Here is a 23,172-nt window from a genome sequence, read left to right on the forward strand (position 1 = left end):
CTTTTCCTCCAAGGAAAAGGAATAAAAAGCCTTTTCTAAAGATTAAACTTTCTCACCCCAAGATTCCTTTCCCATGACCCCTGAGCACCTCTCCGGCCCAGCCCACTGGAGGTGGAGCTGCCCCACAGCCCTGGGCTCTTATGCCCGGCCCGCCCCCAGGCCCTGACCCGCTGTCCTTGGCATCTGCCTTCGGGGACCTTGCCGGAGGGCCACCCCAGTGCAGTCCCCGCACGCCCTCGCCATGGCGGCGCCGTCGCGGCTCCTGATCCGCGGGGGTCGCGTAGTCAACGACGACTTCTCGCAGGTGGCCGACGTGCTGGTGGAGGGCGGCGTGGTGCGGGCGCTCGGGCCGGACCTGCTGCCGCCGGGGGACGCGCCCGCGGGGCTCCGGGTCCTGGATGCCCGCGGCAAGTTGGTGCTGCCCGGCGGCATCGACACGCATACGCACATGCAGTTCCCCTTCATGGGCTCGCGGTCCATCGACGACTTCTACCAGGGCACTAAGGTACCCACTTGCGCCGCGTCCTGCACCCCAATGCGCCCCAGCTGCCGGAGGGGGTAGGGGGCGTTCAGCAGCACTCTGAGAGGGACTAGGCGGGCAGGAGGGAGCTCCAAGCCCTAGGGACCTGCTCAGCTGAGATGCGCATTCTTCCTGCCTCAGCCCTTACTTCTTGGAGCCCCTGTGAGAGGGCTTGGGTCCCTAACAAAACAAACCAGAACCAGACCCACCTCCTAGCACCTGCAAGGGTAAACTGAGTTTCTGAGATCGTATCTCTCTCTGTGGGAGTAGAGAGCGTCGTCTTTCGTTCCTGGAAGGGGCTGCTTGTTTTCAATTGCTGACCATGAGTATCACCCACCATGAGGCTACCAGAGCGCTGGCTTCAGTCTAGTCTTGGCTAAACTAGATCCCTCCGCTCTGATTGGGGGATTCGACACATTCAAGGCAGCCCGGTGCCCTTCCTGTGACCTCTCTTTACCTTGAACCTCATGAGCCCACAGGGCACACACACTCCCCCCATTTGAGGTGGTATTCCACGAAACCAATTTCACAAACTTCCTGTAAAAATCTATGGAATCTTGTCTTTAGATCTGCCCTCCAAGCCATCTCTCCCCTTCTTATACTCCCGGCGAGAGTCCCATGCAAAATCCACCCATCTGCCCACCTTGACCAGAGTCCCTCAGGCCATTTTGTGCATAATCTTTGACCCACGCGTCCAGCCTGACCATGCCTGAGAAGAGAGAAAACTCCTGATAGGATGGCTGACTGGGTACTCACGAGTTCCCCCGGCCCTTCTCTGACACCAACCTTGCTGGTAGGGGAATGCGGTCAGATTGCTGGTCCCAACATGAGGAGTAGGTTTCCCCCAGGGCTGTAATCTGTGCTGCAGTAGCAGCCAGCCACCTCATTCTCCCACCAAGACCTCAGGCCTTTGGGCTCCTAGAGAGTGCTCTAACCAACGCACCCCCAGGGCAGCTTTGGGTTCCCCAGACACCAAAAGCAAACCATACTGAACTCAAACTGAGTGCCAGTAGAGTCCATGTCAACTCACAGTGACCCTATGAGATAGACAGGAAGCACACTGCAACATTTTTCTTCCCAGAGTGGCTGGGGTTTGACCCACTGACCCTTTGGTGAGCAGCTAAGCACTAACCACTGTGCCAACAGGACCTCTTTCTCTAGGCACCAAGGTCTAGCTGGACATTTGGGTTCTAACAACAGGTGATTGACAGGGAAGCTTGACATGAAAATCACAAAACTAAAACTGTGTCCCCCACTGTGGCCAAGGCCCCTTGCTTTTGGACTGCATACAAGAAATGCTGGAAGCGCGCCTCTCCTCTCCAGTGCGGCGTTTTGGCCAAGGGATATGTCTGTGACATTTGCTGTCCATCAGGCCTTGATGTACGTGGGGTTAAGTCAGGTCTTTCTGCCATCTTTTCAGAAAGTTTTGAGAACACTCCACTGACTACTCATTTCTATCCACTGATCACTCATTGCTAATGCTCTGATCCCTCTCCACCCCGTGCTCCCCGGTCCTGTATGATCGGCCCAGAAGGCTGAAAAAAACCAACCAACCGAAAAGCAAGGAGATCCAAAGAGAAGGACCTGGAAAAGCCACCCACACCGGTATTTAGAGAGATGGTTCCCAGTTACTGATTGTCAGCCTCGAGGCCAATGATCAAAGTTCTTTGTAGGACAAGCCATTTTATCTGTTGGAAACTTGGCCCACTTGATTTTGAATGTTTGTTTCTTCCTTTGTTACAGAGTGAAACATACTAAGTTTTAACGAACATATTTTTATATTTAAGTATACGTATTTTTATATCATACTTAGGACATTGGAGAAAAATTTTAAACGAAAGAAGATGTGTTATTAAGATTAAAAAAAAAGCCCCTCTACCACTTTCCTGGCCCTTACCAATGTAGTTCTCAATCGTTTTAAAACTTGTTCTTAATAAGCCCCTGTGATTGTTCTATGCTCCTTGGTAAAATTCATGAAGAGTGAGCCTTAGGAATCTCAAAGCACAGTTGTCAGAACCTGCGCAGACCATGTGCCTTGAATGTAACTAGGTCAGCAGATCCCCTCCAAAGTCACTGATTAGACAGTAGTGTTGTGTTAAGCTTGGTTGTCTAGAGAAACAAACCCAATTCAAGAGGTAATGTTATATATCAGGCAGTCAACCAGACCAGTCCAAACAAGTCCACAGGTTTGATGCCAGCTGAAGCCCTTTCCAGACTCATAACTGCAGGCAGAGGCAGAGGTGGGATGAAGGGATATCACAGGCTGGTGGGTGCAGAGTGATATGTGTCCAAGGTCAATGATAACACAGTAGGATGACCACAGCTTCCAGGGTTGGCAACCCACATTGTGCACCCTAGAGGTAGGTTAACACTTCAAGCAAGGAGCAAACCAAGGGGAGCGAGAGGAGAGAGGTACAGAGGTTCCCTGTGTCTCTGCTTTAAAGAGGCCGCACCTCCAAGGGGGCATCATCAGACTGTGGCCTGACGGACAGATAGATTGGCCTCCATGCCTGCGCCTTCATCCATTTACATGATGACATTAAATGTAACCACCACAGGGTGAAGGAGCCCTGTTGGTTTAATGGATTCTCAGATGGGCTTCTAACTGAGAGCTCCGCCCTTTGAACCTTCCTTCCGCTCTGAGGGAGAAAGGTGAGGCTGCCCACTCTGGTATAGCTTTACCGTCTGGAGCACTCGGTACGGTAGAGTTGACTCGATGGCAGTGGATTTGGCTTTTGGTGTTGGAGTAGATATGTTTTTAGTTGATAATGTGTTGAGGTTTACAAGGGCAGATTAGGCCTAAAGAAGCAGGGAGACAGAGATGAGGGAAGATTGTCAAGGAGCAAGGACCTTCCTCCAGGGGTAACGGAGAGAGCTAGCCTTCCTTCCAAGCCAGCACCCTGACTTTGGTCTTCAGTCTCCACACGGGGAGCAAATAATGTTCTGTTTGTTGAAGACTCCCACTTTTAGTATCTCTGTATAGCAGCACTACATAACTGAGACAGTCACATTTATTTTGCTTATTAGTAATAATGATTTTTAAAACTAAAATCACTAAAAGTGATTAAAAAGCTACCATCGAGTCATTTCCAGCTCCTAGGAAACCTCTAGGACATGACAGAACTGGCTCTGTTGGGTTCAGAGAGTGTAATCCTTTACAGGAGTAGAAGGCCTCGTTGCCCCCCACCCCCAGGGACCTGATGGTTTTGAACTGCTGACCTTAAAGGTGAGCAGCCCAACGTGTAACCTCTACACTACAAGGGCTTCCTAATAATCATGATAAGTAATGCCTGCTTTGGGTTTCTGGGTGGCACAGATGGTTAATGGCGCAACTTCTAACTGAAAGGCTGGTGGGTTTAACCGACAAAAGCGGTTCCTCGCAAGAAAAGCCTGGCAACAGCTTCCAAAAAGTCAGTCTTGAAAATGCTCTGGGGCAGTGCTACTCTGCACACGGGAGGTCTCTGTGAGCCTGAACCAACAGCGATGAACAACAACCACCACTTTGACGCTCTCACACACTCATCACATACCAGGTACTCTGCCGAGCTGTGCATCCCACCCTACCCCGCGCCCTCCCAATTACCATCATCTCTTCTTCATGGGGGAGTCCATTGGAATTAGCTCTGCTGGTGTGGGAGGTAACCTGTTGGGCTGCTAACTGCAAGGTCATTGGTTCAAAACTGCCAGTTTCCTAGAGAGAAAGATGAAGGCTTTCTACTCCAGTAAAGAGTTACAGTCTCGGGAAACCACAGGGCATTGTTCTTTGAGTTGGAATCGACTTGATGACAAGGAGTGAGTGAGACTGAGGTTGCACAGCGAGTGGGTGGCAGCGTGACCTTCAGACTTGAACCTAAGGATTCCATCGCTGGTGTCTTTCCCTACTTGATTCACTCTCTGAAGTAATGATTGAACAAACCTCGATTCTTTAGAGGTGTCTGGATGGTGAATGTCGGATGAGAGCATCGTCTGAGATGAATGTTCACGGGAGATGGCATTTCTTGCGAAATGAACAGCAGCGTCCTTAGGACATGCAGGCGCCTTTCTCCATCCTGATGCTGGAGGCAGCGACGGTTCTCATCCATCACCAAGATGAGGCTTGGGAGACACATCAGCCCATAAGGACACAGAAATGGACACCTAAAGGATAGAAAGCTATAAATCAAAAACGAAATACCCTGCTTTCACGAGATGAGACCCGAAAGGTTACACTGGTAGCTGTTTGCTTTCTGCGTTACCCAGGTGGATCATTTGTAACGTCCCTCAAATAAAAAGGAGAGTGTTGTAGTATCCTGTTTACGGATCACTAGATCAATGAAACGTAGGCCATCCAAACGTGTGAATCTAATTCATGTCATGGGTTGGCCTAAACCTATGATTGACCTACTTCTTTACAGGCAAAAGCTTTTCTCTGACCAGTAGTGACTGGCCGTAGTGCTCTCTGTTAAGGAACTCTCATTTTGTTCGGTTGCTCTGTGCCAGGTGCACAGTAGTTACTGTGTTTCAGCGCCGTTGGGTTGTTTCTGCTTCCCAGCAGCCCTGGGTACAGCAGAATGCTACCCTGCCGGGTTCTGTGCCACCTCACAATTGTTCTTCTGTTCCTGCCACTCGTTGCAGCCACCATGTCAACCTGTAGTCGAGGGCCTTGCTTTTTGAGTTCCAGGGACTGGTCTTCCTGATAACATCCAAAGTACAGGAGATGAAGCCTCATCTTCCTGGCTTCTCAGGAGCACTCTGGCTGGACTTCCAAGCAGCCTCGTTTGTTCTTTTGATAGTTCATGGGGTGCTTTCACTGTGCTTCCCCCGGTACCGTGGCGCAGGCATCAGTTCACCTCCGGTCTTCCTTATTCATTGTCCAACTTTCACAGTCATATGACCGATTTAAAACACAGTGGCATTCCATTAATTCATTTTCCAATGATTGAGCAGTCACAAAGAAGGGCCAGGGGATTTCCTATTTAGATACATTTCTTTGAACTAGGTAAACTTGAAGGAATTAAGACTTTGCCTTTATTGCATGCTACGATAAAAGGGTGAATTTTAAGAGGCAGTGTTAGAATTTTCAAATACTAGCTGCAGAGGGATTGACTGAAAAAATATATATATATATTTAGAAAACCGTGCAGCATTCTTTTTTTGAAAGGACAAAAAGTCCTCAAACTGCTAAGAAAGAGAGTCATACTTTATTTTGGATCTTTTTGGTAAAATGCCACGGACGTGACTACTTGCAGTGAGGCGGCATAGAGCGTGTGATTAAACGGACGCAGAGGCTATGCTGGAGAGCTTCCTCACCTCTGGAGGAGCTGGGTCAGAAAACCTGGCTGCGAACCAAACTCCATCTTCTGTTGCTTGTGGGAGCGCTGGGCTGGGCTTCTGTTCCGCTCTGTGGTTGACCGGCTGACCTTGGGCAAGTCACATGCCCTTTCAGTAAAATTTGGGCTCCATTGGAAAAAGAACTTCAATTAAAAATATATACTTTTAATAGATACAAAAATGACGTATATCCATCCTCCCACTCTTAGCAAACAGCTGGTGCATGAGAGTCACTTTTTTTTTCTTAAAGGAAAATTAAGAGTATAAAAAGTATTTAAATCGCCTTATTTAACTTACATGGTTCACATTTCAGGACCTGTGATGTCAGGAGTTTTTGTCTGTCTTTGGCATGTATCTATTTCCATTTTTCTTCTACCCAAGGCTGCACGCTGATTGTTGTCAGCAGTTTTTGTTAGATGTCTCCCCTGGGTTTGCTGGAGAAGGTGAGCCCTTGGCCCTCAGTGTGCTCCCCAAGGCTGAGTGTCAGGTCGCAGCTTAAGGCTCTGAATCCCGCCCCCCTTTCACCTCCCTGCAAGATCACAACGCAGATAGATGCCCCCAGCACTGTGCTTGACAAGATCCTAGCTCAGCACGGCCCCGCCCAACTTCTCATCTCAAGTGCCCAGCCTGTCTTTCACTCTCCTCCTCATGGCTGATGACTCCGTTGTCTTTTTCTTTGTCCGGCATTTTGGTAGTTTGTGGTTTTATGCTGGTCTCTCAATAGGGTTACGGCTAGCACTGACGTTTAAGTTAGAGTTCATCTCCAGAGTGGAGTCACAGAGACTGGGTCAGGCATGTAAAAAAGGCTGTGGTAGTTATATAATTGTTTATTTGAGAAGATTATGAGTGAAGGGTAGAGTCTAGTTTCTCAATCGGATCATAGCCAATGAAGCTTCTGTGTGGGCATGGCCTTCTTAGAATTCTGGGAAAACTGGTGTTTCCTCCTTGGTGATAGGAAACTCTCAGCATACACCCTGGAGACATAGCAGCTGACAAGACTCATGAACCCGCCCTGATGCAGAGACCCCTGCCAGAGCTGAGATATTCCAATGACACTGGATCCAAGGACTTTCTACCCACTGGCCTGTGATCTACATTCAGCATCATTGCGTGCGTTTGATGAGTTTGAAGAGGACTTTATAGATTGGTATTGGACATATGGGCTAATATCAGACTTAAGGACTTGATCTGGGCTGGGCTGAGATGTTTTCTCAATGTACAATTGTTCTTGTATATAAACCTCTTCCTTTACACATATGTGTGTCCATGGATTTGTTTCTCTACCCAGACTACAGAAAAAGGCATTTCATACAAATATGTAACCCAGATAGATCTTCCTCCGAACAGGTAATCCAGAGCTTCATGCAAACGTGTAATCCAGATCGCTTTTCGATCTCTGCTCCCACCAGCCATGTACTGTGATATCCATTTCGTTGTGTTGTAGCTAACGGAGGATGTAAACTCTAATAATAATCTCTGTCACAATTCAGTGAAGGAGAAAGATTCCTTTCTCAGTTCCCTTAAAGATCTGCAGCCTCCAAAATCCCGAAGAGCACTTGTCCTCTGTACCGCAGGGCGTTGAGTCAGAATCGACCCCAGGGCTATCGGTGAGTCACAATTCAATAGCAAAGCAGCGTTCTTGATATTTTTTAACAGGTGTTTCTTTCATCACTGGTGGGAATGAGGTATGGACTTTCTTGTGTGGGTAATTAGCCTTTTCCAGCTCAAGGAATTTGTGATTCCACAGTTTCCTTGGATGGCCATATACTGATTACCAAGTTAGCCTTCTAAATCAGTGGTTCTCAACCTTCTGAGTGCCGTGACCCTTTCATATAGTTCTTCATGTTGTGGTGATGCCCCAAACCATAAAATTATTTGTGTTGCTACTTCATAACTGTAATTTTGCTATTGTTAAGAATTGGATGACCCCTGTGAATGGGTCCTTCAACCGCCAAAGGGGTCGTGACCTACAGGTTGGGAACCGCTGCTCTAAATAATCAGGATAAACAACATCCATTCAATAGATTCAAACCAATTGACACGAAAGGAGGCTTTGGCCTTATTTAGGGTGATGTAGGTTAGGAATTCTTTCACAGAACTTTACTGAGATTGTGTTCATATTCCAGTGCCCCGGCCTCTTTTCTCCCTCATTGGTCTGTCTTTCAATGTCGGACAGAGGCAGTCCTGCGGTGCTTCCAGGGAATCTGAAAATGAAGGCATTGAGACCACCACACATCAATCAAGGCATCACACTGTGGTGGCTTTGGTGTCTCCGTGATTTTGAAAGCTAAACCAACAGGATCATCTGATGGCGTACCAGCTTCGGTGGGACTGTCAGATGGACAGATTAGGAAGGAAGGCCTGCTATTTCTAAATATTAGCCACGGAAACCCTCCGGACACAAGATAGTGCTGTTCAGGAGAACGCTGGAGGATCAGCCCCTTAGGCTGGAAGGGACTCAAAACACCCACTGGCCAGACATCCAGCGCAACGGATGCCAGCACACCAGCCCGGGTGAAGAGGGCACATGACCAGATAACCTCTCAGGAGGCTACCACGAACCCGAGGGGACACTGGCACTCCCCCACAAGAATGAAATGTTGTTTAGGTTGATGTTGAAATTCTAGTCATTTACTCATTACCTGGGAATCCCAGGCCACTCCAACGGAAAGAACCAAGCCTGTTTCCATCAAGGTCTGGTTGATGCTGGCTCATAGCAACCCCACAGGACAGCTGCTCAGCCCTCAGCTGCCAGGCAGCATGTCGGCATTTCAAACCCACCAGCAGCTCCATGTTAGAAAGGCACCAGAAGTCTGCTTCTGGACACCCTGTATATTCTTCTCTGTGCTATAGGGTTGCTATGAGTAGGACGAAACCCATGAAATGCCAGACCTTGCAGTTGGGGAGGTGGGGGTGGGCAAGCCATGTTCTCTGTTCTCAATGGCAGACTAGAGAGAAGTCAACCTCTAGTTTTTAATGATAAATTATATACAGTAGGTCTTGTAGATTTAGCCTTCATGAACTTGACCATTTTGAAGGAACTGGTAGGTCAGGGACACCTGCTGCTTTTCCTTTTGCTAATGTGGTGTCACAAATTACTTGCTATGGCTCTTCTCATCATAGTCTTTGCAACTTCCACTAAATGACTGGATGCAACCATATAAATATGGTGTGTGACAGCCTAATGAGCAGAAGGGTCAGTCTTGCTATCCTGCTACGTTTACAGTGAGCCATCTCAGAAGCAGTAAGTGGGGTTCTCACTACCATCAAGAAGAGCCAGGAGTGAAACAGCTCCTTTGTGCCCACAGCTCACTGCAGGCTGAACCTCCTTCTATCAGAAGACTGTGAACCAGGGACTTGACAGTATCAATGGTGGCAAAGGCAGCTGCACCTAAAAAGCATGGAATAGGAGTGGCAGGCTTCCCAGCTCACAGAGCAAATAAACTTGAATGCCTTTAAGTAGGAACATAGCTTGCAGAGTGATATGTCTATAGGCACTTAATTGGTGGAGCTAGGTTTGCCGATCTATGGAGCTAGAGCCAAGTGTCTTGCTGAAGGCTGACTTATGGTAGAGTAGCATGCCCTTTGGGAATTTATTGGTAGTGCTAAAGAACTTTACACTTCATATTCAGCAGGGCAAGGCAGAGGCCAAGGGACTTATAGCTGGGAGACTAAGAATCAGAAAGTAGAGGTGCTCCTGATCAGAAGAACTCGTATCATGTCACCAGTTAACTTCATTAATAAGCCTTATTATCATGAGTATGGTCTGTGGTCATTGCAATGAATGTTAATATCCAGCAAAGGTACATAAAATTCCTTGAGAGAGAGAGTTGTTGTCAATATTGGTAAAGAAGGTTGGAGGGATGTAGTTACAGGAAGTCAGACGTGACTTCCACCCCATTGTTACAGCTAGGTTGCGTCACCAGGCCACATTTCTGAGTAGATTTCGTGTCTGAGAATTAAGCCCAGGCAGCCCAGAATCTACACCCCAACATAACTTTGTGCCCTTACTTCTCACATGCCCAATAACACTCCGAAGGAGGACACTTACATGTATAGTTATACTTCATTGTATTTACCAGGGAAATTGCATTGCTGAGGAAATGGCATGGAGCCGCATCTGACTTCCTCCAGGTACACAAGGTAGGAGTAATTAATTCCACACCAACCCAAGACCAGTTGCTACGAGGCAGGCCTGCACCCTTCATCTTTTTACCCTGACCGCATCCTTTCCCCTCACAGCACTTTATGCCCCTTGCAATGGCCACACAGAACTCACAAACACTTCTTGAGAGTTACAGAGGTTTACGGGGGAAGTGAACAGGTTACCCCAAGTCAGCATAAGAAAGCATTAAGCATGCGACCTCTAGTCCCCTGCAGTGCCTCTTCTCAACCAACAGACACATCTCGTTCTGCCCTAAGCATCTCAGGCCTTGGTCCCTTGGCCTCTGCCTTATTCGGTGGCCAGTGCATCCATTGTTCTGCCTCATGGTCTTTGTGTGGCTCCTGTGCTCTCGTGTTCCTCGCCTTCGCATGCCCTCTGCTGCCTCAGGCAGGGATCTCACACGTGCTCCACGGGTGGCTCTTCTCTCCAGATGATGGTGGGAGCCCTCTCCCTGCTTCTGAGATGCTTCTCTTATACCGAGAGGAATGGCCAAACTGACCAGTTCTCGCCATTTGTGTCCCACACCCTGTTTGTGCATGATCTCACGAAACCGGTTGGTGGGAGTTACAAAGACGTGGATAAAAGAGTCATATCTAAGCGATTTCACCTTCACTGAAATTGCTGTGTTGACATCCAGTAATTCCTCAGCCTCAAGGATCTGATGTTTCAGCAAAGACCTTAACAGCTTAAAACAAAACAAAATGTAATGATATTTTTTTCTCAGAGCAAGACAGTTCTTGGAGAAGCATAAATACAGAAAAAGACACTAGTTTTATGGTTTTGAAGTCATAGGGGACCCAGATTAGTAGTGGTCTCTGAAGCTCAGGGTCTGAATTTGGTAGTCACATTCTCACATAAGTATCTCAGGAATGAGCTACATGGCCAAGGCTGACTATTGGAAATGGGAATCATTATAGTTACTCAGCCTTATTGTTTTGTGGGGAAACTCACTGGTCCCTCCCTTTTCCCTTAAACATTTACAGAATATGAAGATAGTAGGCATTGAATGAGTATATGTATGTACGAAAGGGCATTTGGTATACCGAGGTCAGTGTAATCAGGAGTTCTGGGAGATGGGACAAAAGTGCCCCAGACGATTCTAACGTGTATCCAGTGTGAAGAACCACTGGACCTGTAGAGGGAGTTGAACAATGGAGGGAAATGCATGGGTAAGGCTCCCTCTGAGTTGAGTGGTTTTCAGCTCACAGAGAGGGACACTGGAGTGGGACACATGGATTGAAAGGGGGTCAACTCAGCATAGAAGGTAACGAACATCTCCAAATGGAACCTGTGAAGTTTCTTTTCTTCAGGCTCAGAGGAAAGAAAAGTCATGGAAAGATTCGTAGTGGCAAGCATGGCTGGTATGACGCCAGGGTCAAGCGAGGACTGAGCTAATCCAATCTGGAGAAGATGTAGGTGGGCGGAGTGAGAGGAGGTGACGATGTAGGGAGAGGAGAGATTCGTGAGCTAGGCAGGGATAAGAGGTGGCCTCCAGAGGGTCCTTGATTGATTGCAGGATGCACAGAAGAGGTAGATGGCAAGGGTGGCTGAGGCCTTTATGGATGGATGCTGGTGTGATTGCTAGTTTGAACTTGACAGTGGTCGGCATGAAGCTCATGTACTAATCATCTTTACAATACTGAATGTGCCTCTGGAGTTGGACTGTAAATTGGGATCCCAAAGTTTGGTTTTTGTGTGTCTCTATGATGATGGAGAAACTGAATGTTCAGCCAACTGCCTGTACCCTTAACGTTCAAATACCACCATGAGCTTCCTTTTTGTTTGACATGGGTTGAATAGGTCCTGGGACAAGCTTAAGTGAAGCAACGTCAGTTGTCCTAGGATCAGTTCAGAAATGGAAATTTGGTGACATGTAGTGTTTGGGATACTTTCAACGGCGATTTACAACCTACTACGTTCTTAAATGAAATCTTGTGTTACGTAATATTCTGATTCCCTGTTGGTTAGAGTTTATCTCGATTTCTGTTTCACCACATTTGCACCTGACATGGCACTTGCTCCCCCTCCCCGGAAAGAAGGCTTAGATGAATTGGAAGGTTTTCAAGGGAGAACAGCCAAAGTAATTAGGAGCTGAAAGAATTGATTTATGAGCCAAGATTAGGAAAGGTAACTGCATTTTGTTTGGCTAACTGACAAAAGTATAGAGAAGACATTCAGTTACTACACACTGCACTGGAGCTGCAAAAGTCGGGAGGGCAGGAGGAGAGGGAGGGAGGGAGGAGAAAGCAAGCAAGCTGTGGGGATGACTAGGATTGGTGTCACCTCCCCCGCCCCCGCCCCGTGGACCTCCTCCCCTTCCAGACGATGCAGAATCCTTGGGAATGTTTATTTTCAATTTTAATCATAGCATAATATGTAGTTAAGTATAGCTGTAAACTGGTTAAATGTACAATTTTTATACCATATAGACATACCAAAATCTGCTTTGTAACCTGGCTACACCAAATCGCAGCATGCCATATTAATCACACCATGAGTAACTAAGTAGAAGACTTTCCAGTTTTCTCCTTTTCCAGAAGCTCGTCATTCTCATGAAGACAGGAGCCTTGGTGGCGTAGTGGCTCTGCCTTGGGCTGCGATCCGCATGGTTGGCTGTTGGAAACCTGGAGCCGCTCCGCGGGAGAAAGACTAGGCTTTCTATTCCCGCCTGCAGTTGACGGGCTCAGAGACCCCAAGCATCCGTCTGAGTCAGCGTTGACTCCGTGGCAGCGAGTTTGTTTGTTGTTTATCTATATATCAAGGTTCTGGATAAAGGTTTACCAGTGATCATGATTATTATACAGTACAACATCAGTGACTATAAAAATGTCTTCCGTGATGAAAACAACAGCACCTGGTTACAGGTGTCTCACAGGGGAAACCACTCAACTTGTGATTCAGAGTGCATTGTCATTGGGTGATGGTGACAGCGTGATAAGGCTCTAAAGTAAATTAGCATAGCGGTTTAGTCTCCTAGGCCTATTGCTACATGTAAACTGGGCTTATGGAAAATGCTTTTGTTATTGCAACGGACTGCAGGAGCGCTCTTGTCATTAGGTGCCATCCACTCGGTTCCAACAGGTAGCCACCGCACGCAAACGGAGCGACACACAGCCTGGCCTCCACCGGCCTTACGTTAGTGGTTAGGTTCTGGAGCTCACTGCTCCAGCACCGGTGTCAGCCCATCTCATTGAGGGCCTTCCTCATTTTAGTTGATCCTCGCCAGTGAGTACCCTTCCCTCATTGCTGTTGAGTCAATTCCAATTCATTGTGATGCTCTGGGACAGGGTAGAACTGCTCCTTTGCATTTTGGAGACAGTTCACTCCTGCAGGAGTAGAATGCCTTCTCTGTCTCCCTCAAAGTGCCGGGTGGTTTTGAACTGCTGACCTTGCTGGTGGAGCAGCCCAATGTGTAGCCACTATTCCACCAAGGCTTTTGTGTAATCTCTACTGCAGGAATGTTTTTATATGAAAAAAATCTGTTAAAACACTGAATAAAAATTCTATAGACAGTCTTATGGGTCAGTCCCGCTAACCTTGTCACCCAGTGTGGTCTGCACCCGAGTGGCCCCCTAGTGATGCCCCTGGAAAGAATATGAATGATGCCACAGCGGAGAAGGGAAGGTGGGAAGCAAGCACACAACCTAGGTACTCGCTGCCCATCTGCAGCCGGGTAGGGACTCTGGGTCAGATTGCTCCCAGGGAGGAGGAGGCCCTTGTTGTGGTTGGGGGCATTGAGTTGATTTTCAACTCAAAGCGACTCAGTGGGACAGAGTAGAAGCAGATTGCTAGGTCTTTGTCCCTCAGCACAGCTGAGTAGGTTCCCACACCAGCCTGTCAGGTTCGTAGCGGAGTGCTTAACCTTTGTGCCACCGGGGCTTCTGGGCCCTGTGGAGACGTCTGAACGATGGGGTTTTAGCTTCTGTCGGGCTAGGAGATGTTGGACCAGGTTTCGTGGAGTATGGAAAGCCAGACCGGCCATAAGTGGCTAACGATCTGCTTATTTGGGTAATTTTAAGAACACTTGGGTGTGTCCAGGGAACCCTGGTGGTGCAGTGGTAAAGCACTTGGCTGTTAAACAAAACAAAAGGTCAGTAGTTCGAACCCACCAGCCGCTCTGTGGGAAAAAGAGGTGGCAGTTGTGATCATAAAGATTCCAGCCTTGGTCACCCCATGTGCAGTTCTTTGTCCTAGAAGGTCGCTGAGTTGGAAGGTTTGTTTTTAATAGGTCCAGAATTTGATATTTGTAGCCCATGCTCATTTGGGCCAACAGGCCTCAGCTAGTGGTCAACACCCAGAGGCCTTTCTAAAATTGGTGTGTAGATTAGGCGGATGTTTGCAGAACAGGTCATCAGCCTTCGTGCAAACAATGCAAACACATTGTTTCAACTCATTCATCGCCTCCCCGCAGCGTGCTCATGCTTATCCCTCCCACTTCTCTGTTTCCGGTTTCTGTGCTTCCTCCTTCCCTAACTTCCTTCCACTCTGAACTTGGGTAAATGCTGCCCTTTTGGTCTTTCATGGTTGCTGATTCTACCACAGGGGTTGGTGAGGGCAGTTCCACACGTGGAAGCTCCGGGCCATCGTCTCAGGGGTCCCATCTGTGTCTATGTGATCAGCCTGATCTGTCTTATGATTTTGAGTTTTGTTCTACGTTTTCCCCTCTCTCTACTCAGGACCTTCTCATGTGAACCTCCTTCAGAGTAGTTGGTAGCAGAAGCCAGGCTCCATCTAGTTCTGGTCCTGGGTTGTGAAGACTGGTGTTGGCCTGGTTCATTAGCTCATTGGACTAATTGTTAGCATGTGCCTTTTGATTGTCTTTTATTTCCTTTTTTGATGGCATCTGGTTTCCCCAAATGGATGCTTTGTACCGTCTACGTTTGCAGCTGTGTTTTTCTCCATTTAAGCCGTGCCCAGCAGCAAACGCAGCTCCAAATGCCTTGCCCGCTCCAGGTCATTAATGCCGATGCTGTTGTGAGAAGCCTGTTCTTTCCCTAATTGCATTTTGAGCGGCATCATATTTTGAGTCGTTGGAGGGTCTCATCTTCTGACATTTCATTACAAGATGCCCCAGTGCTATTTTCAAGGTTTTCAGTCGCTAATTCCTCAGAAGTGCACAGCCTGTTTTTTCCTTCTTCACAGTCTGGTCTCTGTCTGGAAGCTTCACGGAAACCTGTTCGCCACAGGTGGCTGTGCCGGCGTTTAAAATACTGGGAACAGACGGGAGTGCCATAGCCCCCAGAGAATGACAAAATGCACAAATAAGTCAGTAGGGACCCAGTGGTCTAGGACCAGTTGCATTTTTCTCACTTTACACTAGGGCAGTGGTTCTCAACCTCCATAATACTCTGACCCTTTCATACAGGTCCTCATGTTGTGGTGACTCCCAACCATAAAATTATTTCCGTTGCTATTTCATCCCTGTCATTTTGCTACTGTGATGAATTGGGTGACCCCTGTGAAAGGGTCATTCGACCCCCCCAAAGGGGTCACGACCCACAGGTTGAGAACCACTGCACTAGAGGAAGCAAAGGCGCAGAGAGGTGGTGGATTTTCCCAGGGGTACAGGACAGCTAAGTCTTTGTCCTGAGCTTCCCACTCCCATGCTCTTCGCCTCTGGCTAACCCTGCGTTTGTTTTCTTCACCCACCTTGTTGGAGGACAGTAATAAAAGCCCATTAACCACCTTGTGCTTTTAGTTTACATGAAATCAATTTATGTAATTAGCCAAATACACTTGATTCGGTGATTTGGTTTTTAAATTAGTCATAATATGCCGTAATACAATATGCCACGGGATGTGTGGAGAATTGAGACCGGTCTTGAAGATTAGATTGTGTGTGTGTGGCTGGGGGTGGGGGGGGTACCACAGATGTCACAAACGTTTGCTATTTCGACACCTTTCACATGCGCAACTCGTTAACGTTGATGCCATTCCTCTTGTTTAATCATTACCACGATTTGCTTCCAGACGTTTCCATCACCCTCACTTACCGCGAGCTCGCTGTCCCCTAAGAAATGTCTCCTTTCCCTCCTAGAAGGTTAGAGTTTATGCAAGAGGCAGCGAGAAGCTTCCATTGAACCTTTGGAGTGAAGCGCCCCTGACTGCGCTGGTTGCAGGGAGAGCTGGCCGTGCAGGGCTGCAGCCTGGCTGCCCCTCTGCCAGTTCCCCAGAGCGCAGGGTAGACTGCTCTGGAGGGTTTCCAAGCTACGACCTTAGATTACCAGGCCTTTCTTCTGCTCACAGTCAAGTGTCCGACAATCATTCCATTGGATTGGAGGAGTAGAAGGTTGGGGGTGGGGCCTGAGACATCAAGGCAATCAAGAAGGTCACAGTAGTCAAGGTGAATGGGTGAGTGAGCTCTGAACTGTGAGTACAGCAGTGGGGATGGATTTGAGGGAAAGGATGGAAGTAAAAGAGAAATTACAGGGTCACCAGCAGGTTGTGAGCAGGGGTCCTCAGACTTTTTAAACAGGCCAGTTCTCTGTCCCCTGACAGTGGGCCGGACTATAGTTTAAAAAAACTATGAACAAATTCCTATGCACACTGCACATATCTTATTTTGAAGTAAAAAAAGCAAAAGGGGGAAAAAACCTGGCAGGCCGGATAAGTGTCCTCGGCGGGCTGCAGTTTGAGAACACCTGTTGTGGAGGGTGAAGAAGATTAAGGAGTCTATTGATCTGCCAAGATGCTCTGGCTCCTAGGGTTACTGGAGATCCCATTCACCACCATTCGTCCTAACTAACTGGAATTTTAGGAACCCTGGTGGGGTAGTGGTTATGCATTGAACTGCTCACTGCAAGGTCACCGGTTCAAAACCCCAAGCTTACTCCAAGGGAGAGATACGAGGCTTTCGGATCCCTAAAGATTCACAGCCTTGGAAGCCCCCAGAGGCGATTCTACTCCTTCCTGTGGGGTCCCTGAGTCCGAATGAACTTGATGACTGTATTTAGCTGTGATTTTACAATGACTCGTACAGTTTCTTGAGAAGAGGGTTTTGAATCCACTTCTCTCTCCTTATTTTTTCTTTTTTTCACTATGGTCCCTGCAGGGAGCCCTGGTGACCCTGCTGGGTAAGCGAAGTCTCTGATGGCAAGATGGGTGGTTAAAACCCACCAGCTTCCCTGGGGGAGACCGATGAGGCTGTGTACTCCCCACTAGATGGATGGCCTTGAAACCGGCTAGATGGGGCTTTGAGTCGGAATCAACCGGGTGGTAGTGGTTTGGGTTTGAGTTTGGTTTGACACTCAGGGCTCTGTTTTCTGGTGGGCAACAGCCCTTCCCATGCCTCAGGCATGCCATTCTTTTTGCAGTAGAAACTGAAGCAGCTCTTTGGGGCGGTCAAATTCTGTCCACACAGGCGACATCTTTGTCAATCTCCCGGCCCCTCAGGTGCGCTCAGGTGTACCCTCAGAGATGATGAGAACATGGGTGCCTAACTGGTTGACCTCTCTTGTGTTTCAGGCTGCTCTGGCGGGAGGCACCACCATGATCCTTGACTTTGCCATTCCCCAGAAAGGCGAGTCCCTCCTCAAAGCCTTTGAGACCTGGAGAGGCTGGGCTGATCCCAAAGTCTGCTGCGACTACAGTCTTCACGTGGCAGTGACGTGGTGGAGTGAGCAGGTGAGGCACTGGCTGCGTGCCTGGGCTCCGTTCAGCCCATGGCCTGAGCTCCAAGAGATGCGTGCCAGGCTTAGGTCTGACATGGCTTACAGTTGATTCTCAACTGTTGAACATCGAATGATCATGAAAGTGCGTCTGAGTTCAGCAACGGCTCCTTGCTGTTGGGATTTAGACTATAGTCATGTAGAATAGACTCGTGTTTGCTACAATGCGTTGCTTGCATTTCACATCACAAAGGGTGGTTGCTGTTGCGGCGAGGTCCCAGCAAGTCCATTTTAGCTCACGGTGCCCCATGTGCTAGAACAGCACATCCCACCGGGTTGTTTCTAGGCTATATAATCTTTATGATCTTAACCTGTGGCCCCAGGAGGAGCAGACTTAGTAGTCTGCCCTCAAGAATATAGCCTAGGAAACCTTTAGGGGGAGCGTTCTACCCTGTCCTGTAGGGTCGCTGTGAGTCAGAATCAACTGAAGGCACACACAGGACAACGCCATCTATTTGGAGCAAAGGCCAGGTCTTGCTATAGTGCTGGTGGCTGGGTGCCAGCCATAGCCTGTCGTCTCGCACCCAAATGAGATCCCAAATGGTGAGCAGTTCAAAACCACCAGCAACGCCAAAGGAGGAAAACTGATCTTTCTACAGTTAAACCTACATGAAAACCCACAGTTGGGTTGTCATCAGACTGCTCATCCCCAGATCCCATGTCAACACGTGTGAGTTTGGAAGAAACTTGTGCTTTTCATTTAAACAGACATGCTAATCCCCACACACCACACTTCATTCTGAAATCCTTTAGAAAAGGTTCACAGAAGTAATTTGACTTGAAAATTACTAGGTAACCTCTGACTCTACCTACCCCCACCCCTCTAAAAATTGGGATGCAGACACCAAGTTAATGTAAAACAAGCGAGCAAGCAATCTTTAACAGAGTTCACCAAGCCTAACAGCAAGGTTCACGGGCCACGACCAAAGTTCATTTTTCTCCCAAACTGCCGTCCTGTGTGGTGCTGTGCTAAGTGACCTCTTGGATGCCTTTAGTCAACCCTTCCTTCCTGCTTCCCAGTGACTTCACTAGTGGGGTGTCGGGGGTGGGGGGTGATGTGTGTGTGAGTCTGTGTGCGCGTGCGCCACGCCAGGGGGCACTGTCAGAGAGATGGTATCTCCTTGCAGTTTTTATTTGCTTTGCGGCAGGAGAAAGAGAAGTCTTTTCTGTTCCCAGGCTGCTGTACATGGCATGGAAGAGGAGCCACGAGGCAAAGGGACATCTGCCACTCCCTGTCTGTCTGTCTGTCTGTGTCATATTCTGACACACACGCCCTTTCTTCGGCTCTCCACATCTATTCTGGGCTCCATAGTTTATTGCAGTGGCCACACAGATGCACAGACAAAACTCACAATTATGGGGATTTGTTAGGTCAGTTAACAGGTTGCCCCCAGCCAGGATCAGCACACAGTAAGGATAGTCATTGACCCACAGCAAACCTTCTCCTCAGCCAGCGTCCAATCCTCTCACGTTCTGTTCCTCAGCCTCTCACCCACATGGTCATTTGGCCTTTGCCTCTTTGGGTCAGGAAGCCAAGTCTGTTATTCTGCCTAACAGCCCCATTATCTCGACATCGCTCCTTTGCTCTGTCGCATGGTCTCGGTGGCATGTCTGTGCAGCCTCTGGCCTCAGTCTCCACCGCTTCAGACAGAGACCTTGAATGTGCTCCACAGAGGGTTCTTTTGCCCATGATCCTGAGATTTCTCTGAGTTCCAACTCCTAAGGTGGCTCTGATACACAGAGGAATGGCTTTGATGGAGGTTTGGTTTTTATTATTTAGCAGACCATACCCTGTGGAAACAAAATGTGACATGATTCACACCCTCAACTAAGGTCGAGACAATCCTACTTTAGATCAGCAGAGAACGCCCTCAAAATGGGATTATAACCAGGGGCAGAAAGTCTAGAGCAGTGGTTCTCAACCTTCCTAATGCCGTGACCCTCATGTGGGGACCCCCAACCATAAAATTATTTTCATTGCTAATTCAGAACTGTAATTTCGTTACTGTTATGAATCATAATGTAAATATCTGATAGGCAGGATGTATTTTCATTGTTATAAATTGAACATAATTAAAGCATAGTGATTAATCACAAAAATGACATGTAATTATGTATTGTGAAATATTTATTTATAATTACTAATAAATGAAATTTCGTCTTGAAGCATGGTGGGCATATCTGCATGTGGGCAGACCGATCTGGAGATGGATAGAGGAGCGGGGTCTCAGTTCCTAAGACCATCAGAAATATGTGTTTTCTGATGGTCTTAGGCGACCCCTGTGAAGGGGTCATGACCCACTGGTCTAGAATGTACCATACATCATCGTTGGAATTGGGGCTCAAAGGGCCATATCAACTGGTTACATGTAACATTCCCTAATGACATACGCTCAGAAACAGAGCAGATCTATTCAGCCTTATGTGGATGCTGTGAGTCAAAATCAACTTGATAGCAGTAGGCTGGGGTTTTGTTTGTTTATATGTTTAGTTATGGCTAATGATCATGAAAATCATTGTATGTTGGTTGGCTGCTTGGATGCCCTCTTGTACGGTGACCAGATTTTAACATTGGTAAAGCGGGACACCATTGATAAAACTCATATCGTGACAAAATAGCCAAATGGCAGCCGAAAACTGTATACCCTAGCTTGTGCATTCTTTCCAAAAATTGGGACTTTTTTCAAACGCCGTGGGACGCGGGAAAAATTGTTAAAAAATAAGGACTGTCCTGCCAAAAGCGTGACGTCTGTCACCCTTTGGTAAAGGTCTGTTCATGTCCCTTTGCCCTGTAGAACCCTCTAATGTGCTCTGGTTCTAGCTGTCATTGTTACCCAACGACAATTATACTTTCACTTACTGCTGTTTTCATTGCTGCCCATATTTGTGTAGTCGGTGATTTTGTCAAACGTCCTGATGTTTTAGCTACTCTAGTGTGGTATTACATATGTATCTATAGCAGTAACTTTTTTAGAGTATGAAATATGAGAATGTACCCCCAAAATGGATTTTTTTTCAAAGCTAGGTATTCAATTTTTTTTACAAAACAACCTTATCACTTGCAAAGTACTCTCCATCACAATACATTTGTCAAATCTGCGATTCCATTCTTGGAAACATTTTTCAAACATCTGTTTGGATGGCTGGCAGAATCTCCCTCGTTTTTTCTCACCTCTTCTACATCATCAAATCGCTGTCCTTTCATGTCCCTCTTCATTGGGGAAACAAAAAAAAATCACACAGTCAGTCAGATGAGTAAGGTGCATGGAGCAAGACAGGCATGCTGTTTTTCCCAAAAAAATCAGGTGCACTGGGAAGGCTGCATGAGCAGGTGCAGTGTCGTGGTGACAAGACCAATCTCCCATCTGCCACAAATCAGGCCTTTTATGTTGCACCCTGTTACTTAATCTTTTCAGAACCTCTAAATATAAAGCTTGATTTAGTCTGACCTGGTGGAATGAACTCCAAACGTACTCCAAGTCAACATTTTTGTTTGTTTGGGAAGTTGATGGATGTCTAGGCTGAGGTTTGTCATCAACTTACATTTCACCATTTTTGAAACAAGAAAACCACTCGTACACTTGAATGTTTCCCACAGAGCTTGTTGTCCTTGTAAGCTGTGTTCAACATCACAGCTTCTACATCAACATCAACAGTTTCTACAGCATTTTTCTGGAGCAGGAAATAAAATGTCACAGCTGCATGCTGTTCTCTTAAATAGGCCATCACAAAAAAACAAAGTTTAAGCGAAAAATTACTTTTATGAAAAAATGCACAGTGACCAGAGAGAACCTTTCCAGGTGATGCCACTGGGTGCACTAACTCAGAGAGGGTTGCTTGATTCTTGTCTAGAGGGGAAAATGCATACAATGAAAGCTCTGCTCTTCCCAGTGCAATTCCTTATTTTGGGGGGTACACCCTCATAATAATTAAAAGACAAGGGAAAAAATTTAAAGCATCCACTGAGTTATTAATAATACACTTCCATGTAGAAAGACTGTACAAAATGATTATGATATAGATATGTATATAATCTAAGAAATGTTTTAGGAGCCCTGGTGGTGTAATGGGCTGCTATCCCAATGATCAGTAGTTTGAAGCCACCAGCAGCGCCGTGGGAGAAAGACTGGGCTTTCTACCCCCGTCAGCAGTCACAGCCTCCGGAACCCACAGAGAGCCGCCATGAGTCGTGATTGACCCCATAGCAGCAAGTTACTGCTGTTGACCTCACCTCCGACCTTTTGGTTAGCACCTGAGCACTCAACCACCTTCACATCAGGCCTTTTAACTACTTGGAATTGTTAGATCTCTCTCCGGGCTAGAGTTACACCTCCGTCCTTGGCTCCGCACGAGAAAGAATTCACGCCGAAGCCTGGCTCGTGATCCAAGTGAGTTTTATGAGAGTTAGAAGAAGTTTCAGGTTTTACGCGGCACCCGTAGGATTCCTCCCGACCATGCAGCCTGGCAGAGACTGCTCGGCATCACACAAAGATCTCTTTCCCTGCGACTCTCTGTTAGATCTCTTTCCCAAGTTCTCTTCCAAAAAAAGACCTCTCTCCCAGGGACAGCAGAGAAGGGGGGAAGGGAGACTCCAGATAGGGCAAGATATGACAAAATAACGAGGTATAGATTACCAGGGGCACATGAGGGAGGGGGGAGGGGGGAGGAATGGAAAAAAAGGAGGACCTGATGCAAGGGGCTTAAGTGGAGAGCAGGTGCTTTGAGAGTGATTGGGGCAGGGAATGTATGGATGTGCTTTATACAATTGATGTATGTATATGTATGGATGGTGATAAGAGTTGTATGGGTCCCTAATAAAATGTAAAAAAAGAAAAGAGAAAAAAATGATTAGGGCAGGGACTGTACAGATGTGCTTTATACAATTGATGTATGTAGATGTATGAACTGTGATAAGAATTCTATGAGTCCCTAATAAATTGTTAAAATTAAAAAAAAAAGATAATAAAAAAAATGATTAGGGCAAAGAATGTACAGATGTGTTTTATACAATTGATGTATGTATATGTATGGATTGTGATAAGAGTTGTATGAGCCCCTAATAAAATTTAAAAAAAATAAATAAAAAGATAAAAAAAAAAAAAGACCTCTCTCCCTCTGGGCTCCTGCCTTTTCAAGGATTCCAGGGGAGGCATGGTGAACTACCCCAGATCAACGCCTTTGGCTGAATTGCAATCACCTGGCCCAGGTGGGCCTATCCAGGTTTAATGCCCACCCATGCCCAACCCCGGGGGTGGGGGTGGGGGGTAACCTAGGCCTCTGAGCATGTGCAGTGCACCGCCCTTTGTTCTCATGCTTGGCTCTCTGGCATGCGTCAATGGACATCCCATACCTGCCTATCTGCCTAACCGAGTCGCATTTAAAATCTACATTGAAGAACCAGCCCCTGAAAAGTACATGCTGATAACACATCTGTTTCCTTGTTGCTTTTCAGCGGATCTTAATAGTTTGAAAGCTGGTTTCCATCGCTACTTTAATTTCTCCCAAGTTTG

General features: G+C 47.2%; 1 protein-coding gene across 1 annotated transcript in view; it reads left to right on the forward strand.

The window, feature by feature from the left end:
• Positions 1-241: 241 nt before the first annotated feature.
• Positions 242-23,172, forward strand: part of DPYS (dihydropyrimidinase) — a 99,297-nt gene continuing 76,366 nt past the window's right edge. The window contains exons 1-2 of the mRNA XM_075550595.1: positions 242-505; positions 17,460-17,618. Coding sequence (XP_075406710.1) covers positions 242-505; positions 17,460-17,618 — 423 coding nt within the window. The remainder of the gene's footprint in view (positions 506-17,459; positions 17,619-23,172) is intronic.

Source organism: Tenrec ecaudatus, chromosome 5 (assembly GCF_050624435.1).
Source record: "Tenrec ecaudatus isolate mTenEca1 chromosome 5, mTenEca1.hap1, whole genome shotgun sequence".
In the NCBI taxonomy this organism is placed as follows: domain Eukaryota; kingdom Metazoa; phylum Chordata; class Mammalia; order Afrosoricida; family Tenrecidae; genus Tenrec; species Tenrec ecaudatus.